The sequence below is a fragment of the Triturus cristatus genome, chromosome 3_2 (assembly GCF_964204655.1).
Source record: "Triturus cristatus chromosome 3_2, aTriCri1.1, whole genome shotgun sequence".
Lineage (NCBI taxonomy): Eukaryota > Metazoa > Chordata > Amphibia > Caudata > Salamandridae > Triturus > Triturus cristatus.
In genome coordinates this window covers 956,981,601-957,009,034 of record NC_140584.1, presented here as the reverse complement: position 1 = coordinate 957,009,034, position 27,434 = coordinate 956,981,601, and the positions used below count along the sequence as shown (strand labels likewise).

The 27,434-nt window shown below is 45.3% G+C and overlaps 1 protein-coding gene across 10 annotated transcripts in view; it reads left to right on the top strand.

The window, feature by feature from the left end:
- The window catches only part of SYNRG (synergin gamma), a 501,862-nt gene that overhangs the window by 50,478 nt on the left and 423,950 nt on the right, over positions 1-27,434 (top strand). For all 10 annotated transcript variants that reach the window (XM_085649490.1, XM_085649489.1, XM_085649487.1 and 7 more), the window contains 3 exons: positions 9,775-9,815; positions 24,193-24,317; positions 25,126-25,256. In XM_085649490.1, coding sequence (XP_085505616.1) covers positions 9,775-9,815; positions 24,193-24,317; positions 25,126-25,256 — 297 coding nt within the window. The remainder of the gene's footprint in view (positions 1-9,774; positions 9,816-24,192; positions 24,318-25,125; positions 25,257-27,434) is intronic.

The following is a 27,434-nucleotide window of genomic DNA, read 5'->3' as shown; positions in this document are numbered from 1 at the left end:
TGATCTCTTATGATCTCATCTCTAAGATCTTTAAATCTGCATGAAACTGCTAATCTACACAATGTAGCTACAGATTGACTAATTGATTTTCCAAATTCTTGACCTTGGGGATTTTTTTAATGTTTTTGTACAACTAGGCTCAATTTTATTCCATAGTTATCTTCTAGCGCCAACAAAGCATCCTCATATACATCCGCTTCGTCTCCTGACTCATCGGCATCTCTATTAACAGGTGCCGGCAACGTTTTTAACACCTTCCTACCCTCTACACCCAAGCAATTCTTTAAATTGGCTAGCTTTCTCTACGCAATGTGTACATCACCCCCAATGGCTTCTAAATAAGTTACAAATGATTCCTTCCAATCATCTCCCTCCATGGGGGGATGACACCAGTTCCTGAAGAAAGCAAGGCGGAGGATGAATGTTTTGTACTGCCATTGCTGCTTACTCCTAGTACCAAATAGTTTATGCAAATTCCTTTTTCCCTAATAGTTCAAAGTACATAAAGGTTTTTCCTTTATTTGTAACTTGTGACCCACTGTCGATTGTGTGCTTGTCACAGTGTCTGCACCCTCCTCGACAAGCAGATCGCCTAATCCAGCCCTTGTAACTTGCGATCCACCGTAGAATGTGTGCTTATCACAGTGTCAGCACACTCCTTGACAAGCAGATCGCCTCATCCAGCCCACCGAAATTTCTTGATGCCTAAATCCGCTCCCAAACCAATGGCGTCACACTGGACAACATGAAATTTGCTCTGATCAACAAAGGAAACAACGTTAAAACGCAGTTGCCTGGATACCGCTTATCCAAGATGGCAGCACGCTTGCGTGATGACGCGGCGTATCCCAGCATGCACTATGAATGTTAGAAACATACGTGTGCAAGTAGTAGCGAGGTACCACTGTTACCTCAATCCGTTCTGTAGCTGCATATGAATTCCGTTACATCGAAATCTGTGAATGCCAGGTACCTCCTTTCAAATGTAAACCATGCCCGAATGGGCAAGTCCGTTCCCCTTTAAGAAATCTTCAAATAGTTACGATGTTCAAATCGCGTACCAGGCCCAAACGATTCCTGGCACGTATCGATAAGCACTCACATTTCTCAATTTCCAAGCTTCAGGTGATGTAATTTACAGTTTCAATCGTCGTGAAAACTTCCAAAATGAGTTGTCATCGGCATGTATCTTCTGTCGTGTCTCCTTGGAAGGATCCCATCTTCTTTGCCATTTTTGTGATGACAGGAGACATTAAAGTTGTAGTTAGTCAGTTTTATTAGTAATGAATAGCGGCCCTTGGAAGCTCCCCGAGTTCATCTGCAGATGATGCCTCGTCTCTCCATTCTAGATCACCCCAGACATCACATCAGTTGCATTTCACCCGTTAACAGGTTCCAGGAACACACATGTATCACATTCCAGAATACACCTGGTCATTACAATTTAGAATAGAACCGCTATCCTATTGGGTAATGTATTGGCATGGCAGCTTACAAAAATGTCTTCATGAAATACATTCCCCAATAAAATAGCGACCTAAAAGAGGACAAGCAATGGAATTACATTTGAATCAGCAGGTTAGGAGATGTCTGGTACCAAAGTGGAATGATATCCTTTGAACATCTTATAAAGGAACAAAAATTATCAACAACTGAGGTGTTATGATACCTGCAACTTACACGTGTACTGACGGTCCACATTCTTTAGTAATAGTAGCCACAAGCTAGAAAAGAGAATTCTGCCAGAGCCATTTTACAAAAAAAGAATATCCTACACATATAAAAAGCTAATCAACAATTTAGCAAATAAACGTAGGAAACGTAGTGAAAAATGGGTCGCTGATCTTGGCACGCTGTAGGGCTCAGACTGGTAAGGGATCCTGCAGTTACAGATAGGAGGCCATAATGTATGATCCAAATTAGGATTTTTCTGATCACAAATCCAGATGGTGCATTCTGCAGGACTAACTCTATTCTCTGCCTCAGGATGCAGACCAGTACCTTCTTCTGAACCCTTTGGGCTTTCCCCTCTTACAGTCCTTCTGGGACATGACCAGGGTGGTCTGGAATAGAGACTGAAAGTATCCATAGAGAAAGATTGGTAGCTGTTCTTATTGGGCATTTGGCATCACGACATACCACCAGATATGACAGTGCAATATAATTAGTCTTTACTGTTTTCAATTTCTATTTTTGATAAATTCTGGTGGTTTTTATTCAGTTTTTTTCAATACCTTAAAAACAGTGGTTACACATTTTTGCGCCATTAAAAACAAAGTGTATTTCCGGGGTTTATGGAATTTTAATTTAAATTATTGCTTGCTTTCTTTTATTTTAAAACAAATGTTATTGTCAAATCGCACATATGTTGCAGGGCTCTGTACCCCAGAGACAACTGCAGTATCAAATTTGCATAAACAAGGAAACAATTGACCTTTTCAGAGTAACAACTCAAATACATGACATGGTAGAGCAAGAAGGATACGAATACCCCCCAAAACTCCCCTCCTCCCTCGCCCACCCCCCCCCATCAGAGTCGCACAACGTCCAGTCCACGAGTATACATGGAACAAAAGAATGTTAGCATAGGTACACACACCCCCTAGACCCCCCTGCACCAGAACAGGCCCATATGACCTAGCAATTACTCCACTGGAAGAACGTCCGCAACAATGGGAGGCTCCAGCCACAGACCCCGTTAGTCCGTCCACCGGTTCCATATTTTGTAATGCTTACGTGGGCATCCCCTGGCTACAAAGATTGGCTGTTCCAGCCCCATGCAAAAATCCAGCCCATTTTTTCATGTTGCCACCGAGGGGGCCTGTGGCTCCTTCCATGCCTTGGCTATATCGCGTTTAGCCAATATGAGGCCCAGTTGCATAAGATGTCTTTTATAAACATTCCCCCCCCTATCCCCTCCATAACATGGAGCAGAGCAAACTGCGGCGTACGTGGGAGTTCCCACCCCAAGACCTCCGACAGACAGGAAAACACCTCCCTTCAAAATCGGCAAGGGATGAACACAGCCAGACAGTATGCATAAATGTGCCCTCCTCCCGGCCACATCGGAGACATTCCGGGGAGGCAATCAATCCCGCCCTCCACAGTCGAACCCGAGTGAAGTAGGCCCTGTGTAAATATTTAAATTGAATGAGGCGGAGACTCACCGCTATGGCTGCTCCCTGGGGCGCGGCCAGGGCCTCCCTCCAACCCTCCTCCTCCAGCATACCCACATCCTCCTCCCAAGCCCCCCGAAGCTTCTGAAGTGTAGGGGAACAATGAGTGACCAGGGACTGGTATGGTAGATCCGGGAAATCTTTTTTTGTCTCTAGATCCCCCATGAAAACCTTTGCCTAACGGGCTAAATTCTGGGAGAGATTCCAGACCCTCTAGGTTAGGGGAAAGTGCATGGCGGAGTTGGAGGTACCGAAAGAACTGGGTTCGGGGCATGTCAAATTCCTCCTGTAATTCAAGAAAGGACTTGAGTGACACATTCCTCACGACATCGCCCAGGGCCTTGATACCTATAGCATCCCAGCCACGGAAGCCCTGCAGGGTCACCAGCTCGGGCAGGTGCCCATTGTGCCGTAGGGGAGTTTCTCGGGTCATGGTATTCCACCATCCCATGCGCCTCAACGACTGCCTCCAAATTTGAAATAACACCCGCGTGACTGTTGGCAGCCCCCCCCCACAGGAACTGCCCAAGCACCGAATTCACCAGCCGGAACCATCTAGGTGCGATCGGGTAGGGGTGATTCTGTAGTTAGTAGAGTAATCGAGGAAGCGCTACCATCTTAAATATTGCTGATCTGCTGTGTATTGTCAAAGGCATGCGCGACCAGGTTTTTATATCTGCACGGACTCGTTCCCATATCGGTGCCAGGTTCCGTTCCCAAGAGATGGCCGGCACATCCGAGAGGAAAACCCCCAGATATTTGAGACCCCTCACCGCCACCTGAATCGCAGTCTAGGCGCCTTCCCGGAGTTGAGCTCACCCAGGGCTGTGCCTAGTTCCTCATCCGTCGGAGGGAGCTCCAGCTGTGCACGTATCTCATCTGATACCGCTTTGGGCCGGGAGGTCCGCTATGAATTTGTCAACCGTAGCCTCCGGCAGGCACTCCTGAGGGGCACAGAGAGCCGCATAATATGTAGCGAAACTCTCCGCTGTGGCCTTTTGGGTCTGTGATCAATGCCCCCGCCTCATCCAGCACCCCGGGAAGGGCCTGGGAGTTAAAAGTGCCCTGGCAGAGCCGATGTAGCAACTTGCTGGACTTGTCCCCCCACTGACACATCTTGCTATGCGTTGCAAGCCAAACCTGTCGAGCCTCATACGTCAGGAGAGCAGCGTAGGACTGTTGCACCAGGAGCAGTTGTCTCACCGTTTGCCCTTCACCTGCCTCTCGGCTTTCGGCTCTCAAGCGCTTCTGCTTCAGCCTGAACCAATTCTTCCCTGTGCTTTTTGCGGGCCGCCACACACCAGGCTATGTCCACACCCCGCAGGGTAGGTTTCAGATCCTCCCACAATGTCGCGGCACTGGAGACAGACCCCTCATTGATGGTGAGATAGTGGGCGATCGCCTCACTTATGTGCTTCCCATACTCCTCATTCTGCAGGTGCCACACCGAGAGGCGCCAACGTAAAGGTTGTCGTCCCCTGCCTATCTGAAGCTCAACGGACACCGGGGAGTGATGCGAGAGACCACGGGGGAGAATCTCAGCTGACGCCACCCTACCAGCCATCACTCGGGGAACAAATATATAGTCGATTCTAGAAAAGGACTTATGAACCGCCGAAAGGTATGTGTACTCCCGTTTGTCCCCATGCACGCGCAGCCACGTGTCTACCCAGTCAAGACCTGCCACCAATGAGCGCAGTTTCGTGGGCTGCCCGCAGCCCAAGCCACCCCTACCCCTAGCCCTGCTCCTGTCCTTGACCACATCCATAACATCATTTCAGTCCCCCCCACCACCGAGACCACATCAGGCATGTCGGGCCCATAAGGTAAGGAGCCTCTCCACCAACGTCCACTGTAAGGGGGGGGGGGGGGAAGCATACACACAACCCAGTATCAGGGGGTCATCCCCAATCATGCCCGGATAAATAGGAAGTGCCCCTGCGTATCAGCCCACTGTTGCGCATGTACATATGGGACCCTGCGATGTACTAGGATCGCTACTCCCCTCGAGCCCTTCGTGAATCCGGCATGGAAAACCTGCTGAAACCCATATAGCTGTAGACACAAGACCTTAGTACCCATCAGGTGAGTTTCCTGCAGTAAGAGGATATCTGCTCTGGCCCTCTTTGCCTGACGAAGTATAGCCACACGTTTAATTTTGTCCACAGCCCCACGCACGTTCCAGCTGACAATGCGGAGGGAACCCGGGGACACCTGACCCCCTACAGACTGACCAGCCATAAGGGAACGGGCATTGCCAAAGGACGGATTGAGGGCCGCGGCGGTGCACGTGTGTAGTGTAGTGGACCCCTTGTGAACGTGTGACTCGTACCCTTTAACAACTAAGCCCCCCCCCCCCCGCCCCCACCCCATACCGCAAAAACACTGAAGTATCTGTCGCGGCAGGATTGGCATCTAGTCCCCAACGGGGGGGGACAAGGGCCGCCCCCGCCAATGGATCCCCAACTCAGAGCCCATGTCTTCCGTGCACTTCCTCTCCAAGTACCAGACAGGTGGGGATTCAGCCCACATTGAGACTCCCTCAACCGCAATTGATCAAGCATTCACCAAGTCAATTGGAAGAACATCATGGCACCACCTCGACGACAAAAGTTAAGGTTCCAATGTCCGTTGCCAGGGAGCAGGCCCCCCCACCCCTCTGAGAGGAGGCTCCACAGGACATGGAGCGTCGCCGAGATAGTCTGCCCCCCTTCCCCTACGCTGCTGACCTCGGGGCCCCTTCGATGTCACCTCGCTCGACTGAGTCCGATTCCCGCCTAGGCGGTGTGTGCACTCGCACTCTAACAGTTTCATCCGTCCATTTGAATACCTCCTCCGGAGTATCAAAGAAGTGGGTGCGGGAGCAGTACACCACCCGCAGGCGAGCTGGGAACAAGAGGGCGTACGGGAGCTTGAGGTCCTTCAGCCGGTCCTTTGCGGCCATAATTGATTGGCGCTGCTGCTGCACCTGTCGCGTGTAGTCCGGGAATATTAGGATACGTTGATTGTCATAGAGCAGAGGTTCTTTGGCCCGGGCCTGCTTCCATATGGCATCGCGGTCAAGATAGTTTAAGAGTTTTGCTATCACTGGCCTTGGAAGGGCCCCCACCAGGGGTTTCTGGATAAGCGCTCTATGGGCCCATTCCACAACGAAACACCGGGACATGGCTTCAGGAGGGAGCCAGCTTTCAAGCCATTGTGTGAGAAACCTCTCCATGTTGCCATTTTCGCAACCCTCCGGAAATCCAACGAAGCGCAGGTTATTCCGCAGGGCCCGCCCCTCTGCATCCTCAACTCGGAGCGCCAGGCCCTTCTGGATACTCTCCATGTTTGCCACCTTTTGTTTCAGAGCCGTGACCTCATCTTCCACTCCTGAAATGCGGGTCTCCGCCTCCGTGATGCGGGACACCGCATTCCGCAGATCCTGGAGCAATAACATAATGTCCGAGCCCACCACCACAATTTTGGCATCAAGCATGTCCCGTGATCTAGTAATCCCCACCATCAAGGCTGCATTGTCCGGCATGGCCTCCTGCTGGCCTCCAGTAGCACCAGCTGCCACTCCCGGGCCGGTGAATTTGTCAATGGGCCCATGTTTGGTCAAGCTACCGCTACCGCTGCCCTTGTCCCGCGTCATGTCCACCTTCAGCGATCTCCCGCAGTTCCGGGCCAAGCCGTGCCAGACACCGGCGCGGCGACTCCCCCAACTTATGTATACAGCCGGCCCGGGACCTGATCTATCCCCCAGCAGGGAGGTGCCCCTATCCCAGGGCCAGCAATCCACCACTGAGGCCCAAGTCTAGTAGGGGCCCCCCCGCAGGATGTGTGTGATCAAATCAGCTGCTAGCGGGATCTCAAGGTTGGGCGATTGGGGGGCCCCCCCCCTCTGTTGTTCTTGCGCACCTCAAGCTGCGTGGCTCTGTCCCCAGGGTCCTGCGGTCCGACCGACCGCCGATGCCGGTGCTCCAGGGGGAATGGGAAGGATGTGAAATGTCTTCCACTTACCCCCCGTGGCCCAAAGGTGCCGCCGATCTCAGACCCTGTCCCTAGGGGGAGGAGGTAACTAGGAGCCCCCCCGCTGTAACAGGCCGGCCAATGTCCACACCACAGGCCTACCTGCTCCCGGGGCGTCCGCCGCCGGCAAAAGTCTCAGCGTCCCAGGTATGTGGCCGCGAAACACCGCGCCTGCCTCTCCGCAGCCTTCCTTCCCCGGCAGGCGCAGCCCGGCCGCCGCGTCACCCCCTCCAGGCCCGCACTGGCTGCCAAGGAACCGCGAGGCGTCAAGCAATCGCAGAGGCCTCCGTCATCCTCATACGTCTCCAGGGCGTCCCAGGCCGATCACTGTAGCCACGTGTGGGGCAGCGACCCCGCCAGCCACCGCCGGTATCTTTCCCGGGGGGGGGTTAGTCGGCAGCCCACAGCACCCGCAGGCAAGGTCGAGCGGCGTTCCGCACTCTCAGAGCACGCCCAACTCCACACCCCGGCTCCTCCGCTCGGCACTATGCCGCTCCTCGTGTGTGCCCAGGCTCCCGGTTCCCAGCAGGTCTAGGTGCTGTGATTTTGCGTCCTACCGCAACTGAGGGTGATCGGTGCTTGAATGTCACCTCTAAGACCTCTCGAGGGACTGAAGGAGTCAGGATAAGTGTAGGATACTCTTTGGGCTGGACGGAGCTCGTCTAGCACACGTCAGCCATGATGGCTTGCTAGGCCACACCCCCCATTGCTTGCTTTCTGCACTGATAGTGCATGTGTGTAGGTAGCATATGCACAGGGTATATGATGTCCAAATACATTTTTACTGCACCAGAATGGACTACAAAGTCAATAGCATTCTTCATTAACTCTGAAGCTTGTAAAGATGCTTTCAGCATACCATCTAGCAAGTGACCAATATCTCTTACAGGGAAGCACTTCAGCTCAAGTATCTATTTTGACAGGCCATCATACACTTTTTCATATACGTAGCTGAATTACTACAAATACAAACAATATCACTCCAATCTTTATTTTACTTGGAAGGAACTTTTTTCAGCAGCATTCCAAGTAACACTGCGTTCCATGTTTACCAAACGGCTGGTGTCATGTTTTCACCTCTATCTCAGATGCTTGGTGACCATATTCTTTGCACATATACCTGTCCCTACATCTTGCATTTAATGTTTAAAGACTGAGGTGTTTGGCAATTCACTTACAATCAGTACTGACTCACTAGACAAGGGGGCTGATGTATGTGGGTAAAATATGATGGTACATATTAGGAAAGATTCTTATGAAACCAGCCATTTTACCTATCAGTGCTATCAAATGTTACCAACATTTCAAATATGATTTTTGATATTTCCCGATTCTCTACAGTTTATAAAATAACTAAATAAGACCTAAAACAAACTTCTAAACACTGCATCTTTAGACCAAAGACCACAAAACTGAAAAAAGCAGAAGGAAGAAGAGACAATGTTTTAGTGACATCCCTATACAACAAAACTCAAGCAGAATAACGTCAGCCCAGTCTTTCTTGATGCTACCTAGTATAACAAAGTCACATTTGTATTGGACCCTTCAGGAAGAAATGAAAATTACTTTCACTCCTCTTTTCCTTTCTATGAATGGCACTTGGTTTGTGGCTGCAAAGATGTTGGGGTGTTATCAGTTATTATAGGTTTAAACCTAAAACCAGATCGCATAAATATTTAGCCCTGATTGGCGTGAGACATAATATTACCGGCTTTTATGGTGATGCAGACACACTCCCTCTCCCAAAGATGAAATAGTAGATGAGGACCTGGACTGGTGCATGGACACAGAAAACAACTATATTAGGGAAGGGGATGTCCAATGAAGTACAAGAATATTTGAGTCACATTGGGAGAATGCCGTGGCCTAAACTGACCCTTGGGCTGTGTAAGTGAGAGGATTGAGCATCTTCCTCCTCGCTGAAGACAGTGTAGAACTGTGGAATCTGACTTGCTGTCTTGAACGTAGCCTGCTAGCGAGAATACCATATTGCTGCCATATTTCTGTGAAACTAGTGTTTTCCCACTATGTAGTCTGTTCACTTTCAGCATTAAGTTCATGCTACCTGCTCTTCATCATGGGCAGTGGCAATCAGTGATGTGTTGATTTGTGTGGAAAAAAAACATTTTATAAAAAGAAAATTCAAATTTCATAAATTATAGGATCACTATTACACTGCTTTCAGACCTCCGCAAATCTCACACTTATCTAGAACTGTATTGCTGCCAGGTGGAGGCAAATGGTACTTAAGAAATGACCTTGAAATAAAAGTCTTATTCTAACTAACCTGGTTTACAACAATATTGTAGCTAGTGCTTTAAAATTGCCATTGTGACTTTGATGCGTTTTTCAATCAATTGAATATCTAATTCGGATAATTGTGTTCATTTAACACAATGTGCTGAGTCTGTATTTTTAATGTTTTAATATAAAATAGTTTTAATGTCATTTTATTTATTTTGTTCCCCCATTTAAATAAGGACATCATTTTAAAACATGGCATCGTTTTTCTAATAACCCCTTCATATGATTTCAGATTTCAATCTAGGGAAACATTTGACGTGTTGCATTTCTGTATTTTCAGGCTCATGTTTCCTGTTGCTGGTGGTATAGGCCCTCCTCAAGGTACGTGTGCATGCCTGATACCATTCTTTCTGTAGTAGTCCTCTCCTGCTTGTTTTTACTTTTCACAACACATGGCTTCCTGCCCAGGATTTGAGCCTAGCGGACTGCGTGGGGTTGATGATACGAGTTAGCACTTCAAACAATATTCTTGTATCTCCTTTGCCCTGCAAGTTGCTCGTAGCTGATACTCATTGCCCTAAGATGATGATGCTGCTGCTGCTGCTGAAGAAAAACCAAAAAGAACACTTTGATAGGAGAAAGAGTATTTAAATCAAGCCATGAAAAGACTCTTCCTGCGTAAAAAAAAAGTCTATGATTAAAAGGTTCGGTGTGGCTGAGCAAGATCAAATACACAAGTCAATTTTTTTTGTTGAAAATGTCAGTTAATGTTTCATAAAAACTACCACAATCCTATCCTAATTGAAACTTTTTTCATATAAAAGAACACAAACCTTCATCCAAAGAATACTATCGCTATAGAAAAAAAAATCAAATAACCCGAATAAGTGTATTTATCACAATTCTGCATGAACGCTGTATAGGCTTATCCTAGAGGGCTTGTGGCAGTTTAGTTTATCTGCCTACTACTATTTTGTGCAGACAGTAATCCTGAGTTATGGTGTGCAGAGGAATTTATCAAAAGGTAAGTCCACTCGAGTTTATCTCCTAAGTGATAATTTACACTTTCTTATGTAAGGCACACTCGTCATTTGTAATTACTAGATGACAAACCACAAATCTTTCTGGATTCGCACTGGAGAACGCAAACCAGCAAAATGGCTACTACTTTGTAATGCCTGTGTTGCATGATGTTTACCATTCCTGATGGTCTCAGGTAGCCACTTTAGATCTATGCTGCGTTCTTATGTACTTGGATTGATTGTCCTGATGGGGCAGCAGATGTTCACTGTCTTCTTTCTCCCTTAATTTAAGGTGTGAAGTACAACAATATGCTTAGAGTAAGAAACATCATAAAGTTTGCTGGTTTTCGGTGGGCATAGAGAAATGCTAAGAAGACGACCCAACCCAAACTCCTAGCTTACTTCCACTTACTGACCTAACTCAGTGTCTCAGTTAGCAATTTTCTTTCATGGCTTGCCTGTGGTTTCTTTTGCAGATTAGTACTTTGCAATTGTTGACAAGGGGCTCCGAGACAAACCAGTGATTAGCATTTGACTAATGTTCTTGAGAGCAAACATACAGTTGTTTATACGTTACTTTCAGTAAGGCCATCTGTCATTTATTTCTTTTCACTGGCCAGAGGTGAGCAGAGTATATTAAATGTAACATCATTTTGGAAATTAGTTGCAGTTAAAAATAAGCCAGTTCTTGTAACGTTTGACAAGTGCTCTATGTGTTGAAGAGGGGAGGGCACCAGCATTTTAGGGGCAGCCTTTGCTGCCTGCTAATTGCAAGCATTGCTCTTCTCACATCCCTTCTGGTAATCCAAGAGAACAGCCCTCATTTCCCAGTCTCTTCCTTTGATCTCATTGGACGGCTTTGCTCACATTGATTCAGTTGACCACAAAATTCAGCCCTTTTCCCATCACTTACATCAAATCTAATGGCAGTCGTTAGTCTAATGGCAGTCGTTATCTCAGGTCTCCCTTCTACTAATCCAGCTGTCTCTCTACCTCTTAGTTTGTTAGAGTGTTGTAAATATGCCTAAGGCAGCACGATTAGATAAACAGGAGTTTTTGTTGGGTTTTTTCAACTTAACCAGAAGTCACAGTGACAGTTTAAACTGTAATAAACACATATATCTCTCAAAACTGCCCCTGATAAAGTTGGTGATAATGGCATAGTAATTACGGGTGCTCTTTGGGTAATAGAAAACACCTCTGTAGGAAGCTGGCTCTGTATATACTATACCAAAGTGAAGTTTAGTGTGTACAGAGTCCAGTGGAACCTAAAATGTAGGCAGAGGTAAAGTAGAAAGCACCTCACTCTGTTTGTGGTTGTGTGGTCGAGCAGTAAGCTTTATCAGAGAACAGTGTTAAGCATTTGTTGTACACACTCAGTCAGCAAATGAATTCACACACTCAGACTGAACCTTAGACCAATTGATTTTGTATAAAAATATTCTTTTAGTTATTTTATTTTCTAGAACCAAGCAAGCTTGGCACAGGTAAGCAATAAATACTTTACAGTAGTAATGAAGTTGTAAATAGTTTGAATTGCAAATGTACTTTGATTTGATTACAGTAGTGTCACTAATAATGCAATGCTTTTCAGAATACAGTACATATACTTTGCATAGGATTTTTAGTAAAAAATACAGGTACGTTACGTTTGAGATTACTTATCTTACAAAGTGCAGTATGCCTGGATGCTGCACTGGGACATTTCCTGTGAACAGGTAAGTAAAAGCGTTTTTGTTAGTACAATTTTAAAGAATTTCTTTAGGTTTTCCAACTCCACACTTAGAAACTTACCATAGAAAAACAGTCAATGTTATTCTATGGAGGAAAATAGTGTTATTGGTTTAAAGGTAAGTACTTTGTTGTGGGAGTTGGGGTTCTGGGGTTAGATTGGGTGGGGGTCCACCAGGGTCAAGGATGCACTCTTGTTACACCCTCAGCAGCACTAGGGCGGCCGGGTGCAGAGTGCTGAGGCTCAGTGTTATCCAATGGGGGATAGGGGCCCTCCGGTTGGTGGCTGCTGACGAGCAGGCCACTGGGTTGTGGGAGCAAAGCTCCTGGACTTAAGCTCAGGGCAAATGGGAGTTTAGACCAGCACAAAAGATGCACCCTCAGCGGCACTGGGTTAGCCGGGTGCAGAGTGCTGTTTTGGTGTTGGAAGCCCTATAGCTTTCAATGGGGAGTCTCCGGTTTGCAAAAGCACTGCAGGCTCGGGGACTAAGGTCTTCTAGGTGCGATCACCACTTAGAGAGGCAAGTTGGGATCCTTGGGGGTTCGTTAGGCACTGTCTTTTGAGCCACCCAAGGCCGTGGGGCGTCGGGTGCAGGGGTGCCTTTCTAGGGTCAGATCTTCTTATCAACTTTTCTTACTCGCGGTTTGAGGGACCTTCCGGTTTGATGCTGCCGGCCTCGGCCTGAGGCAGGTCAGGGGGTCGCCGGATCACCAGCGGGACCGCCTCTTGGTGTTGGGCCACTGGAGCTCGGGCCCTGGGCATCGAGTGCAGACCTGCGGATCCTTGCGGAACTGGAGTCTGTTGTGTGAACAAATCCGGTGTTCACGGGAGACAGTCTTTGGGATTGAAGGCAGGCAGGCAGGTCGTCCGGATTTGTCGAGGATGCTGGCTGCAGGACACACTGGACTTTCGCTGTATCGGGTGCGAGGTGGGGACAGGCCGGTAGGTTGTGCTTCACCTCTCCTCTCCTCCACCTGAGGGGTGGAGTTGGCAGAAGTGGGCACACCTCTCTTCCTCCCTTGTTTTTCCCGCTGGTTCTCCCGCTGAAAAGTGGGGTCAGAACCAGTGGGGACCAGTTGCTCAAAGCAGCAAGTGGCCTGGGGAAGCTCACAGAGATGGCAAGCCTTTGAAGCTTCCCCTTCGTGAACCCTGCACATCCTGGGGGAGAAGGCTTTACACCTTGTCCCAGGATGTGCATTGTTTCAGGCCCCCGAGAGCAGCAAGCTCTCGACCCAGGGGTCCAGGAACATGTCTGGTGGTGGCAGCTGAAAGCAGCCACTCAGCCTGGACACTAGTGGTAGGTTTTTTTTCAGGGTGCATCTCTAAGATGCCCTCTGTGTGCATTGTTCATTAAATCCCACACTGGCATCAGTGTGGGTTTAATGTGCTGAGAAGTTTGATACCAAACTTCTCAGTTTTCAGTATAGCCATTATGGTGCTGTGGAGTTCGTAATGACAAACTCCCAGCACCATATACTCTTAATGGCAGCACTGCACACTGGTATGGTGCACCCAGCTAGAGGGGTGACTGATCTATGCCAGGGCAGTGGGTTGTAGGCATGGCACACAGGGATGTGTGCCATGTCGACTCTTCACTTTGTTCTGCACCAAAACATGCAGCCTGCAAAGGCAGTGTGTGAGTGGATCAGTACAGGGCCTCTAAGGGTGGCACAATAAGTGCTGCAGCCCTTGGGGATCTTCTCTGGTCACCGTGCCCTGGGTACCTGTTGCAACATTTACCAGAGACTGACCTGTGGCCAGAGATGCCAATTAGGTTTTGTTTTCAATGTAGTCTTAGGAAACGAACATAGGCCCTGGGTACCTGTTTGGCAGGAGCCCATGGCGCACACAGTCAAAGCACATCCGCATTTCAGCAAAAAGTGGGGGCTACCATGCAGAAAGAGGGCTCTTTCTCACAACATCCTAAAGGATAATTACAACACATCTCCTTCCTATAAATATTTACAGATGCTCACAGACAAATGAGTGTAAAAGAAAAATCGTAACACATCTTTCCCACAATATTTACAGAAAAACGTAATCCTTGTGCCACCCAGGAGCATGATGTTGACAAACTATGGGCCGACTCAGGCTGCTCCTGACAAGTAAACTAGGGCACTTCAATACCAAAATTCTTCACTGTAATAGGACCATTGCACTTGGCAGTTCTATCCATACTCCACATTCTCTCATCCTCTAGTGTCACCACATTGGTACTGACTTTAGATATTATAAGTGGCTTGGAAAACTTACTTATTCCACTCTTCTTTTAGTGTGGGGCTTTGACCACCACCCAATCTTCCACCTTCCATTTTCCACATTCCACTCCATTTGCTGTCCTATCTCCTTTTGTAGTCCTTTTGATTCTTGACACACCCAATCACATTGCCTTGATGGACCCATCTGTTTTCCCCACCATCCAGTTGGGAAGCAATTTAGTACCAGGAAGTCTGCCTTGAACCATTAAGAAAGGTGAAACTCCTGTTACAGAATTAGGGCAGTATGATATGACCACAGCAACTTCTTCACTGCAATATTTGCAGGTACCCCTGAGACTTGTGCTGATAGAATAAATTTCTTTAACATGCGGTTTACCCTTTCCACCAGCCAGTTTTTCTTTCAAACAATACAGGGTGGTTTTTAGGTGCACAGTAGATAATTTCTTTTATTTTTTATTTTTTATTATTCTTTTAGTCTGAAGTGAATCGGACCCTGTTTTCTGTTATGACGGAAGTGGGTATCCCTTCTGTCATGAAAGTATCAGACAAAAAATAAATCATATCTCTGGTAGTAATGTGTTAGACCACTCTAACCGCAACCGCAATTCACTGTGAGTGGTAATCTACTAAAATGATAATGAACTTGCCTGACCACTTGGAACAATTGAGAGGATCCATTATATCTAGCCGCAGTTTGTCACATGGCTTAGGCGGTGCACTACCTGGGGAAAAAGGTGCCTATCTTTATATGTTCACTTTTATTATTCATGGAGTATGTGAGACACTCTTTGACTTTGTCCTCTACTAGACTGTCCATACCAGGGAACCAGTACATAGCCCAGACTTTGGATTCTGTAATATTACACCCCAGATGTTCTTTGTGTTCTAAGTCAGGGGTTTTTCCTCCCACAGATCCCTCTCATAACCATGTCCTTGTGTATGCACAATTCATGTAGACCATTTGGTTTAGGTGGCCACACCTATACAATCTTGTCCCTTAAGGCAGTGAGGATCACATCTTTTTATGAAATGCCAGGGCTGGTTACTGTCAGAACGGGTTCATCGGTACCATATTCAGTAACGAGATGAAAGGTTGCTCCAAGGGGGAGTGAAAAAGAAGTGTGCTCATGTGCAAGACCGATAAGATAAAAAAGGGGTAAGGGATTTAAAGTCATGGTACTTTCAAAAGAGAATCAATTGCAATTATTATACATCACAAAAAACTGGCTATAATTTAAAGTGACAACAGTTCATCTGGGCCTGCCCCTCATGGGTTATTCTAGTTGTCGCTTATGATTTTTCAAGAAGGTGCACAGAGAAACATCATCGGTGGATTGGGCAGGTTAGGGATGGTACCGGGTACAGGCCCACTTGGGAAAGAGTGTTGACGTTTCGACCCTGGTGCTTAGAGGGTAAGTTACATCCTCCGCTCACGAGTCTTCCTCAGGACCGGGGCAAATGATTCATCAAGGCTGAGTCAATCGACCAAAATGATCTTTGTCTCAAGGATTACGTGCAGCCTGGGGGATCCATGCCGTACTTGACACCTTTTACTTTGGGCGATTGACTCCCCCTTGATGAATCATTTCCTTTATTAATTTGGCAGCCACAACTTAATAATACTTTACGCTACGCCACAGCTACTGTGCTGACTACCCACCACTCGGGGGCTGTGACCTGGCAATACCCACTGGCACCTACATATAGGTTGTCTACTTCCCCCTGTCTGTCTTACACATGAGCACGCTACTTTTTCACTCCCCCTTGGAGCAACATTTCATCTTGTTACTGAATATGGTGATTTGTTTACCAAAAAGTGCCTGTAAAAAAGAAATAAAACAGTCACTTTTGCAGAATTAATGAGTGCCATTGTTATTTGAGGGTGCGCATACTTGTGAATTCTGCATGTTCTTGTGTCTTTATGCCAATCACATGCATATCTAATGTGATTTTCGAACTATAAATGCCACTACAACTTGACTGTATGATAAATAAGTCTAGGACCAATTGTCTTCTATATCAATTGATACCCAGTTCCGTGGACATTTTCTTGGGTTACCCCATTATGTTATAATGGGTAGATATCGCACTGGGACATGTTCTAGAGAAAAGGTAAGTAAAATTCAGTTTTGCACAGTTGTAATTTTTCAGGTTTTTATACAAATCAACTCCACACTTAGAACATTTTTCAAGGGAAAACAGTCAATGTATTCCTATGGAGAGAAATGAAGTTATCGGTTAACAGTTAAGTACTCGGTCTTTGGGGTTGAGTTTCTGGGGTTAAAACAAGGGTTCTCCCAGGGACGAGGATGCACACTCCAAGCACCCTCAGCGGCACTAGGGTGGCCGGTGCAGAGTGCTGAGGCCCAATGTTATCCAATGGGAGAAAGGGGGGCCTCTGGTTGGTTGCTGCTCACGTTTTTGTTTTTAAAGGGGATTCTCCGTTTTGGTTTTTAGCTGCAGGCTCAGTCCAGGAAGACTTCCGAGAGGAACCAACAGCTGGGCAGGTAAGTTGGAGGGCTTGGGGACGTAGGTGCACCTCCGTTTTTTTTTTTTTCTTCTCCAGGGCGCAAGGGGGCTGGATGCAGGGGTGTCTTTTGAGGTCGGATTTCACCTTACCGGGCCCCTAGCGGTTTGGCGGGTCTCTGTGCAGAGGCTGCAGGCAGCCTCTGGGTGTCCTTGAGGGGTCAACCCACAGTGAACTCTGACTCTGGAGTGCTGGGGACCTCGCTGGGCCACTCAGACTCTGGCCGTAGGCGTTGGGTGCAGTGGTGGTTCCAGGCATCGGGTTACTTTGTTCTCAGCAGGCTCGGAGTCGGGCTTGGCTGTTTCTTTTGAACAGAGTAGCCGTTCAAAGGAGATCCGGTCTTTGTTGGAGGCAGCCAGTCCTCCCAGGGTTCTGGAGGTTGCTGACTGCAGGACAGGGCGACTTCTGGCTCCGGGTCTCTGAAAATTGAACCGGCCGGTAGGGCTGGGGCCAAGTCAGTTGTTCTCTGCAGTCTCCTCTGCTGGGCGTCTTCTTTTGTCCTTCCTAGGTTGCGGGAATCTGCTTTCTTGGTTCTGGTCTGCCCCCTAAATACTGTATTTAGGGGGCATTTTAGGGGTTTCACTGTCAATAGCCAATGGGCTACTGCCCTTAGGTTGACTACACCCTTTATGTGCTGAGCCCACGTGGGGTAGTGGGCACAATCCCTAATCCTGATTGGAGAGAGCCAGCCATCTGCAAGATGGCGGGCACTGAAGAGTGGGCTTCACACGCCACCCCCACCTGAGGCCTTCTAGGCTATTCTAATTCTTCCTGCCTGTCTTCCTGCTGAAAAGGAGGGGAGACAGGAACAAGGCCTGCTCCTGATAGCAGGAGAGGCTGGGGGTCTCATTACAAAGGCAGCAAGGCCTTGGAAGCTCCCCTGCCACAGATGGCTCTTCCTGGCCTGGGGTGGTGTGAACACCTCTGCACAGGAAAGGCTTTGTTTCTGGGCTAAGGGAGCTAGGGCTCTCACCCCATGGGTCCAGAAACATGTCTTGTGGTGGCAGGCTGGTGTGTACGAGTCAGGGAACCCACTTTTCAGGGTCATCTCTAAGATTCCCTCTGAGTGCATTTTTCATTAAATCCCAAACTGGCATCAGTGTGGGTTTAAGGTGCTGAGAAGTTTGATACCGAACTTCCCAGTTTTCAGTAAAGCCATTATGGTGCTGTGGAGTTCGTAACGACCAGCTCCCGGCACCATATATTCTTCATGGCATTACTGCACTTGCAGTGTCTAAGAATTGGCTTAGACACTGTAGGGGTACAGGGCTCGTGCACCTGTACCCTCACCACTGGTATAGTGCACCCAGCTAGAGGGCTGACCTATGCCAGGGCAGTGACCTGTAGGCTTGGCACACAGGGATGTGTGCCATGTCGACTCTTCACTTTGTTCTGCACCAAAACACGTGTGTGTGTGTGTGTGTGTGTGTGTGTGTGTGTGTGTGTGTGTGTGTGTGTGTGTGTGTGTACATATGTATGTATATATATATATGTGTGTGTATATATATATATATGTATATGGTACAGGGCCTCTATGGGTTGCACAATAAGTGCTGAAACCCTTAGAGGCCTTCCCTGGTCACAATGCCCTTGGTACCTTTTACAAGGGACTGACATGTGGCCAGAGAGGTGCCAATTGGGGTTACAAGGTACAGTTTTTGGGAAAAAACACAGGCCCTGGAAACCTGATTGGCAGGGACTCAGGGCACATCAAGTTAAAGTGCATCAGTAGTCTGGCAAAAAGTGTGTGGGGAGGTTATTGCAGCAGAAACCCAGCTTCCTACAAGGGTACAGTGTGATTTGCAAAACTCTTCACAAGCTTGGCCATGTATTCCCCCAGGCCCTTGAAGGATTTGAGTTCGTCTTTGGACATGGAAGGATGTGCTTCTTTGACCGCCACCACTAGATCAAGTTTAGGTTTTTATACCATCCTTGGAAATATGATGACCCAGGTAATTAACCGATTCTACACAACTTACATTTGTCTAGTTTGATGGTTAGGCTAGCATTTTTAAGAGTAGTTGGCATGTTCCTCAGGGTACTGACACGGTCATGCACAGAATCACCATAGATCAACAAATCGTCTTGAAAGTAAAGCGCACTAGAAGTGTCCTTCAACAATTGGTGCATCACCCTCTGAAATACAGAAGCCACAGATGCCAGGCCGAACGGCATTCTGCAGAACCTAAATGCACCGAAAGGAGCGATAACCAAAGTTGGGGATTTTGATTCTGGATCAAGTTCAATTTGTTGATATGCCGAAGAGAGGTCAATCACACTGAAGAAACACGCTTTCCCCATCATACTGATCATATCATTTATTTTTGGTAAGGGAAATCTGTCTACCCAGATTTTGTGGTTCAAATCTCTCAGGTCAACACATTGGCGTATCCCTCTACCTCTGACTTCTTGGCAACCACAATGGGAGCTAACCAGAGAGAGCTTTCAATCGGCTCAATAACCTTTTGCTTCATCAATTTGTCTAACTCCATTTTTAAGGTTCACGCTTTAGATTAGGGATTAGTTGCACGTTGTGCACCACAGGTACAGAATTCTGCTTTAATAATATTTTGTGTTGGAAATTTCTTAGATGATCTAAATTCTCAGTGAATGCCTCTTGGAACTCCTCTGTAATGCTGCTAGCCCGTTCCTCCAGCTCTATGGCTATAACTGGTGCACTACTATTGGGGTCTAACTTGATGCTGAAGTCCCTTTGGTATTTCCAACCCAACAATTTAGAATCCCTCTCCACAACATAAACCATTCCTTGAGTAGTGCGATCTTTAAAGGCAATGCACATATCAACAGGGCTATGGGACCTTGATTATGCCCCCCAGGTTTGATGTCTGCATTGACAAGAGTATAACCATTTCCCCCCAAAATTTTCTGCAAACGTTTTTTGATCAATAGTAGAGTACAGTGAACATAAGTACTCGTACACCGTCACTCCCGACCCATTCAAGAATATCCCACAAGTTGGATAGTCATTCCCTGCTTCCACATCACCTGACTGAATATGAAAAATAAATTTGTTAGCACTCTTATCAACCTCATCAACCACATGTATTTGCTTATGTTCCATTTCCCCATTTCTGTAGGTGCGTCCATAAAGACCCCTTTTATTGCACTTCTGCTAACAATTGACCTTGCAGGACAAAGGCACTATTCGTCAAGTGATTATAATTACCACAGTGGTAACAATTTATTTATTTCTCTCTCTTTGCCTCCCTCTACATTCATTTTTAATTGTGCAACTAGATTCCTCTTAGATACATCAGGCTCCTTAGACTTTTCTTCATCTCTAGTGTGATTCTTAACTACTACTTTTCTTCATCTCTATTATGCACTCCGCTTTGTGGTCTATGCTGTTAGCTAAATCAATAGCCTCCTTCAGATCTGGATTGTGCGCTAGTATTTTTCCTGTGCACGAGGATTCACCTCTCTCATCAACTGATCCCTGATAGGGGAGTCACACAACGTCCCAAAACGTGTCAAATCCACATAGAATAGCTAAGCTTCTCAAACATGCTGTATAACTTGTGATTTGTCTCTTCTTTGCTCTGGATCCTACAAAACAAACTGTGCATTTCTAATACAATATTCACCTTTTTCCGTAGTGCTCCTCCAATATGCAATAATTCAATAAGTACCCATCTACCTGATCTTCATCTTCACTACTTAAGGGTTGTTACATGACTTTCATATACTCTTCTAATATGTACACACAAATTATGGAGTAGGATATCCTGTTTCCTTAACACAGTGAATTTGTCCTCACCCATAGCAATCAAGTTTGATTAGAACAATTGTTTCCACTCCTTCCATGGCAACATCGGCTCCCTCTAATCATCCAAAAAGGAGGTGGCTCGGACATATTCGCTGCAGCTATGGTAGAGTTAAACTGATACACCAGTGATAATTATAATAGCGAGTGCCACAGTATAAGTGTCTGCAGGAACCTAGCATTATTACCGACTGATGGTCATTAGCATAAAGGCATGCTACAAGAACACCAATAAATGAAGAATTACCAGAACAGTTAATACAGACTGTACATGAACACAAGTAAATGAAGAGTTAAATTGTTCCTCAGTCTGTCTCAACCCTCCCCTGGAGGCGTGTTCTTAGCTAACAAGTGGAATCACAGCCCAGACCTGGGCATTGTCTCACTCTGCTTCCTCATTCCAACAAGAGCAGCAGTCTGCTTTCTTCCACTATCTGCCACGTAGGAGCCAGGATGTGTCCTTCATCGCAGGTATTTCAAGGCTCCAAAAAGCCTAAAAATGGCACTACTCCTGCAGGTCTAGTACCTTGGAAAATCTCCTCGACCTAACTGCAACCTACTTGACCTCCTTCTCTAAAAGCGGAGCAAATATGACAAGATATCAAGATTTAAAGGCACATTTATTGCTCATTCACTTTGTGAGCAATAAAAATGCCTTTAAATCTTATCTTTTCACATTTGCTCCGTTTTCAAAGACAGAAGACAAAAGTTAGTTTGTCTTCCTACTCTCCAGAAAGTGCTAGTAGGACCTAAAAATAGCTCGTCCTTATTAAATCTAGCTTGCAAATGCGAGTGGTCGAGTGGATTTGTTTTTAGCCCTGTATATCCCTTAGCTGTGCTGCTCGACTGTTAACTTGCCTTGCGCTGTGCGTGCCAATGCCTCACAAGCTGAATTGTAGACTTGCTCCTCACCTATACGTTAGTGCTGCGCAGGGCGCCCACGCTACGCTTTGGCGCCTCACAGGCTTGCTGACTGCCTCACACCCTGCAAATGGGGTCAGCTGTGCGCACGCTGACTGGAATGTTTCTTCACTGGCCATAGATAAGAGTTGGCCTCGTGCTGCTGAAAGAGTTCATTCAAAGGCACGTTTGATCTTGCGTCGCGCACGTACTTGCGGAGATGCTCCAAATACACAGTCATTGACCGCCACAATTTTTGGCTTCAATATACGCACTCTCTCTGGCATGTGAGGTTTATTCAAATCGGTTACTATGCTTGCCTGCGACAACCTAAGTGCACACAGCCGTAGGCACTCACTACTATAACTTGAAGTGCTGCACTCTACCACAACAACTAGTCCTAAAGTGCTGTGGTAACTTCACCTCGACGAGGGCTTCCTTCTAGTGGAGCAGATTTATCACAGGCAGTGTAACGTCTTTTCTTCACCTTGCACGAGGACTTGTAGCCCACACACTACTTATTGCGGTTGCAGCTTCTAAATTGCATGCAGCTTCACAGGTGAATGAATCTCTCACATTCTGTTGAACTCTGCTGACCTTCCTGTAGGATGTCACTCCCAGACATCAAAGCTGACAAAACTGCACTGCAACATCACAAACGGGGGTGAGTTTTCTTTGCTGCACCCTGCTCAGCTGGTTCTGATCTCCTCAAGTTCGTCACCAGTGTTGTAAATGAGCCCAAGGCAGCATGCGTAGATAACGGGAGTTTTTATAAGGTATCTTCAACAAAACCTCAAATCAGAGTGACAGTTGAAATTGTCAACAGAAGCAACAATGGTAAAGGAATGTTCCACGATCACTGGGGAGGGAGGGAAAAGTAAAGGACCAAGAGGTGAACATGTATATCTCACACAACTGCCCACAGTAAAGTTAGTGAAAAATGGCTTAGTAATTACGTGTGCTCTTTGTGTCATAAAAACCCTAGCCTAAAGGATAATTACAACAGGTCAATTTGATTCCGTTGACTTTAATATGCAGCCCTTTTCTCATTACATACATTAAATCCGATAGCAGTCGTTATCTCATGTCTACCTTCTTCTCCTCCAGCTGTCTCTCTCCCTCTCTTAGTTAGAAGCCTTTCTTCTGCACCATAATCTGATAATCTTATCCAATCTATTGAACGTTGGGCAGTCTTTTTCACCTTTGTCAACTGTTGACATATGTCTTCTCTGGGAGTAATAGCAGCACTAACACTTGCTTTTCTTGGCACAGAGGATGACTGTGGTCTTTCAACATGTAAATGGAATGTATATAATTTGGTTTGATGGTATCTGGATGAGATACAGCTCATGAATAGTGGAGAAGTGTAGATTGGCTTCATGGCGCTGGAAAAATAGATTTATGAAGTCCGGGGATGCCTGTGGAAATAAGAGAAGACATGATTGCCATGGAAGGATGTTTAGGTGGATGTTTGTATGAGTAGATATAAGTGTTTATTTATAGGTTTGATATTTGGCTGCAATATCTCATTTTAGTTACTAATGTAGATGTTTTCTGGTTTATTAAAGTAGTGATTGATGTAAAGGCAGTTTACTACAAAGAAGTATCCACTTTCCAGTGATCCCGCTCTCTGCACGGATTCTGTGAGCCATATGTTTTTATAATCCACATACCTACTTCATTATCTGTTTCTTTGTTTTGATAAAATGCTTTTTTTTTAAACTGACCATAGGTAAAAGCCCCTCTCCTATTTCATATTTATAGGCAGTCTTCCAACCACTTCCATTCCTCTGAAGGTTACGCCACTCTCCTGTTCTGCCCTTTGATTTACAGTAAATAGCCCTTTTCTGAAAGCCCTCCATTAATCACAGTGCCATGTTATTCTCCCTTTCTCTCCATTGAGGGGAGAGGAGTTGGCCTAACGGCTAGGGCGGTCGACCTCGAATCTGGGGAACCGGGTTCGAGTCTCTGCAATGACGCTGAACATCCTGTGATTGTTGGCAAATAACTTAATCTCCCTGTGCCTAAAATTGTTTTTTTTTTTAAAGTGTCCTCATGTAACGCAACTGGTGCTATGTAAAGTGCTCTCATACCCGATACCGGGTCAAGTTCGCGCTATATAAAACTCTGTAAATTTTAAACATTTATCGCGGGATCTTATCCTGTCGACTCTTTGCACTTTATAGAACTCTCCCACTAACCCTTGTCATCAAACACAATACACAGCTCTTGACACCTTTACTGAGCACATCTAACGTCACATCTCATTTTCTAGCATTACAGGGGGGAGTCTGTTCTCTCAGCCTTGCAGGTAATGGCTCTTATCTCTACGTGGTCAGTCAAATCTCAGCGCTGCCTTTCTCAAATCCCCGTCTTTTATGAGAAATAGCTTCACAGAACTCGCAAGACAGTTGATATAGGAGTAAATAATGTCTCTAAAACAGAATGCTCTAAATTGTCTAAAACAGTTGGTGTGCCCAGTTGCATATCTACAACAGATTTCATTGGTAATTAAACAATTTAGGGGATCAAGTGTTAAAGCGCTGACCTGATATTTATATTTTTTCAATCAAGGTATGATGCCTATGCAACAGCAGCAGCAAGGGTTTCCAATGGTATCGGTAATGTCTCCAGGCATGCAGGGCATGATGCAAATGAACTTTGGACCACAGATGCCTCCAGGATCAATGACCATGCAGGTACATCCATCATTACTTTGTTTGGTCTGCTTGCCTATAGATCTATCATTTTTTTTAAATACTTTACCCAAAATTCTGTGATAGCACTGTCCGATTCCATTCACAAATACTAATGATCCTGCAGTGAGTATGCTCCGCATTAAGTGCCATGTGGAAGTTGGAGAATACAGGATATCCCCTGCCTCTGTTCTACTATAATATTTCCATTGGGTTCATAGTGAGTAAACTTTAGTCTTGTGCTGCTGTTTTGTAATCCTTCCTATGTACTTTTCTGTGTAATGGTGTGTATTATTATTCTGATAATTGCAATGAAGTACATCTCTAAAAACTCACAGATTCCGTGTCCAAAAGGTTTTGGCATTTGCTTCAGTAAACCATACAGTTTCATAGATGCTAAATACACAATTTTGATTATGTCAAAGTGCAGATTAAAAATGTTGGCGTGCTTCAATACTACTTAGCATTCACATGTTTTTTGCTTTTGACACCGTTTATGAACATGCTGTAATAATTTTGCTATGTCTACTATTAATGGACTATTTAAATATTGGCAGACAGGGACTCCTTGATGACGTGAAATCACATGTTTCAGTCTGCATGTTTTATCAATATACTGTAGCATGGAGAGTTTTGAAAGGGTCTGATGTGCAGGTATGTAGGCAGGTGTTGTTTTCACATCCTTTGCCTCTATCCATCATTGTTTCTGAAAAGAGGACATTCTTTATTTAAAAAAAAAAAAAAGCTATTTTAAAGAATGTGTTACAAGCTTCCCAGATCTATATTACACTATTAACACATTCTTTAACAGGGTGGCATGCAAATGGGATCCATGCAGGCTCCAGGCATGCCCTACATGGGACAGAGTCCTTACATGAGGATGCGCCAGCCAGCCCCTCAGTACTCCCAAGATATGCAGAAGCAGTTTGCTGAAGAGCAACAGTAAGTACTATTTGCCAATAATTTCATGAAGCTTGCCCTAAATAGTTATTTTTTTTCTCCAGACCCTTTCTTTCAAATTGAGTCCAGGATCTTCCAGTTATGAAGGTTTGTTGAATGCGGTTGGGCTTGAGTAGGGAAAAATATTATTTTCTGGGATTGTTAGTACACCACACATCACTACTCCTTCCTACATATTTATGTTATAAAGGAAAGCAGTTTGTTACATAGCAAATGTTGCTGAATCTCCTCTCAAAAGAATCATGTGATTGTTCCGTTTCATGGGGATATGGTCCAAGTGCTTGATTCCAAAGTTACAGCTCGCGTGCTTTTCCCTATTCCTGGCCCTTGCTTGATTTGCCTGGCTGCTAATGTTTCTTTCTCAGTTTAATAACCGTGTGAGAAACAAAGTTCATGTTAACTCACTCTTTGCTGTGTGTATGGCAATACATCTGTCTTATTTGTTATGGAAATGTGCTTTTCTAAATAATTACCAGTTTGGAAATCTGTGAATTTAGATTTAGGATTTGATCGCTTCTCCAGCTTGACCATGTTTTACCTTCTCTTGACATACAGTTTGCATGATCTACACATTAACAATTCTTACTCTATGGCAATGTTCCACGGAGTCTTTCCTGGGTCTTCTAAAACTATTTTATTTGTTTATGTCTCCAGTATATCTGCTGTGAGACTGTTCAACAGATGCATGATCACACTACCCTTGCCCCCACCATACTAATACATATCTGTGTTTATTCTTGGTCTTTTCTAACCTTTTAATTGTTTTTATCGCCACATATCCTGGAAGGCTGTCCATGCTTTCATAACTTCTTATGCTTGTGTGCACTTCATTAAACCTTGTTTGAATCCCAGTCTCCTGTGATGTGTGTACTCTTCCTTCTCATAGCATTTGTTTTTTAATTATTTGTTTTACAATCTGACGGCTAGTGGTCAATAAGTAGGAACACTACTCTGAAAGACCTCACAGATGTTGCGTACATTTACAGTGCAACTACTTTTCTACTGGCTGCATCATTTCCCTCGCACTTCTTACATCAGTTTCTCATTGTGTAACCCAGTAGTTCTTAACCTTTTGACTTCTGGGGACACCGACTGTATTACTATTGAAAGCCAGGGACCCCTGTACTTAGAAATTTCTGTGATTCTAACTGCACAACAATACACACAAATGTAGAAACCAGTATACACCAAACACATTTTCAAATAATGAAGTATTTTCTATAATTCTCAATGAAATATAGGGAAAGCTATCAAATTCTCAACTTTTCTTCTTTAGTTGTAGATACTTTATTAATTTTAATATTACATTTTGTAAAAAGCGATGCAGACCTTCAGGGGTTCTTGTACCATAGCTTAAGAACCTCTGGCCTAGCAAGTTGGAGTATAATCCAGTCACCCATCACCAGATCGGTGACTTTGAAACCTCGCCTCTGTTCCTATGCAGCATATCTTCTATAACCTAGGTGCCCAAAGTTGTAACTTTTGGTAAATTTCACTTGCTTTTTTTAATCCCTCACAAGGTATGAGCCACATGACAGATATTTCAATCAATTATAAATAGAATGTCATGCATATTACAAAATCTAGAACTGATCCAACCAACGCACCATTTGTTGCCTCATTTTCTTTTGACTAGACACTGTGGCGACCATTGCTTAAACCGTATTGAGCTAAGTTTATCACACTGTTTCTCTCTGGAATAGTTCAACTAGTTTGTGATATGCAAATCCAAGCTTACAACATGGACGGTTGTTATTTAACTAGATTTCTAAGAATCAATCTATTTTTTTTTTACTTAGTCACACTAAGATTTTACTTGTTTTAACCCGGTGCAATAAAAAAATGACTGACCTCTAACGGATTCTACGTAAATGTACTGCAACATGATAAACTAACAGTGAAACGCAAGAAAATATATGCTAATAGGCAAATGTTTAGTTGAAGAAGAACAAATTGTTGTTGGGCAGGTCTTTGAAATGATTGTGCTTTCCTAGGTAGCAGAAGAAGAACAACTTTTTAATAGAACAATACACTAAATGGGAATTCTGCAGTTTCAGTAATGTCTTTTTTTCGTAATGTGGTGTCCCTACTCCTGCCACCTCATTGTTGTTGTTTGTAAAAGTCTGTTATCCCTGTGACATTCTGAAGCATTGAGACAGT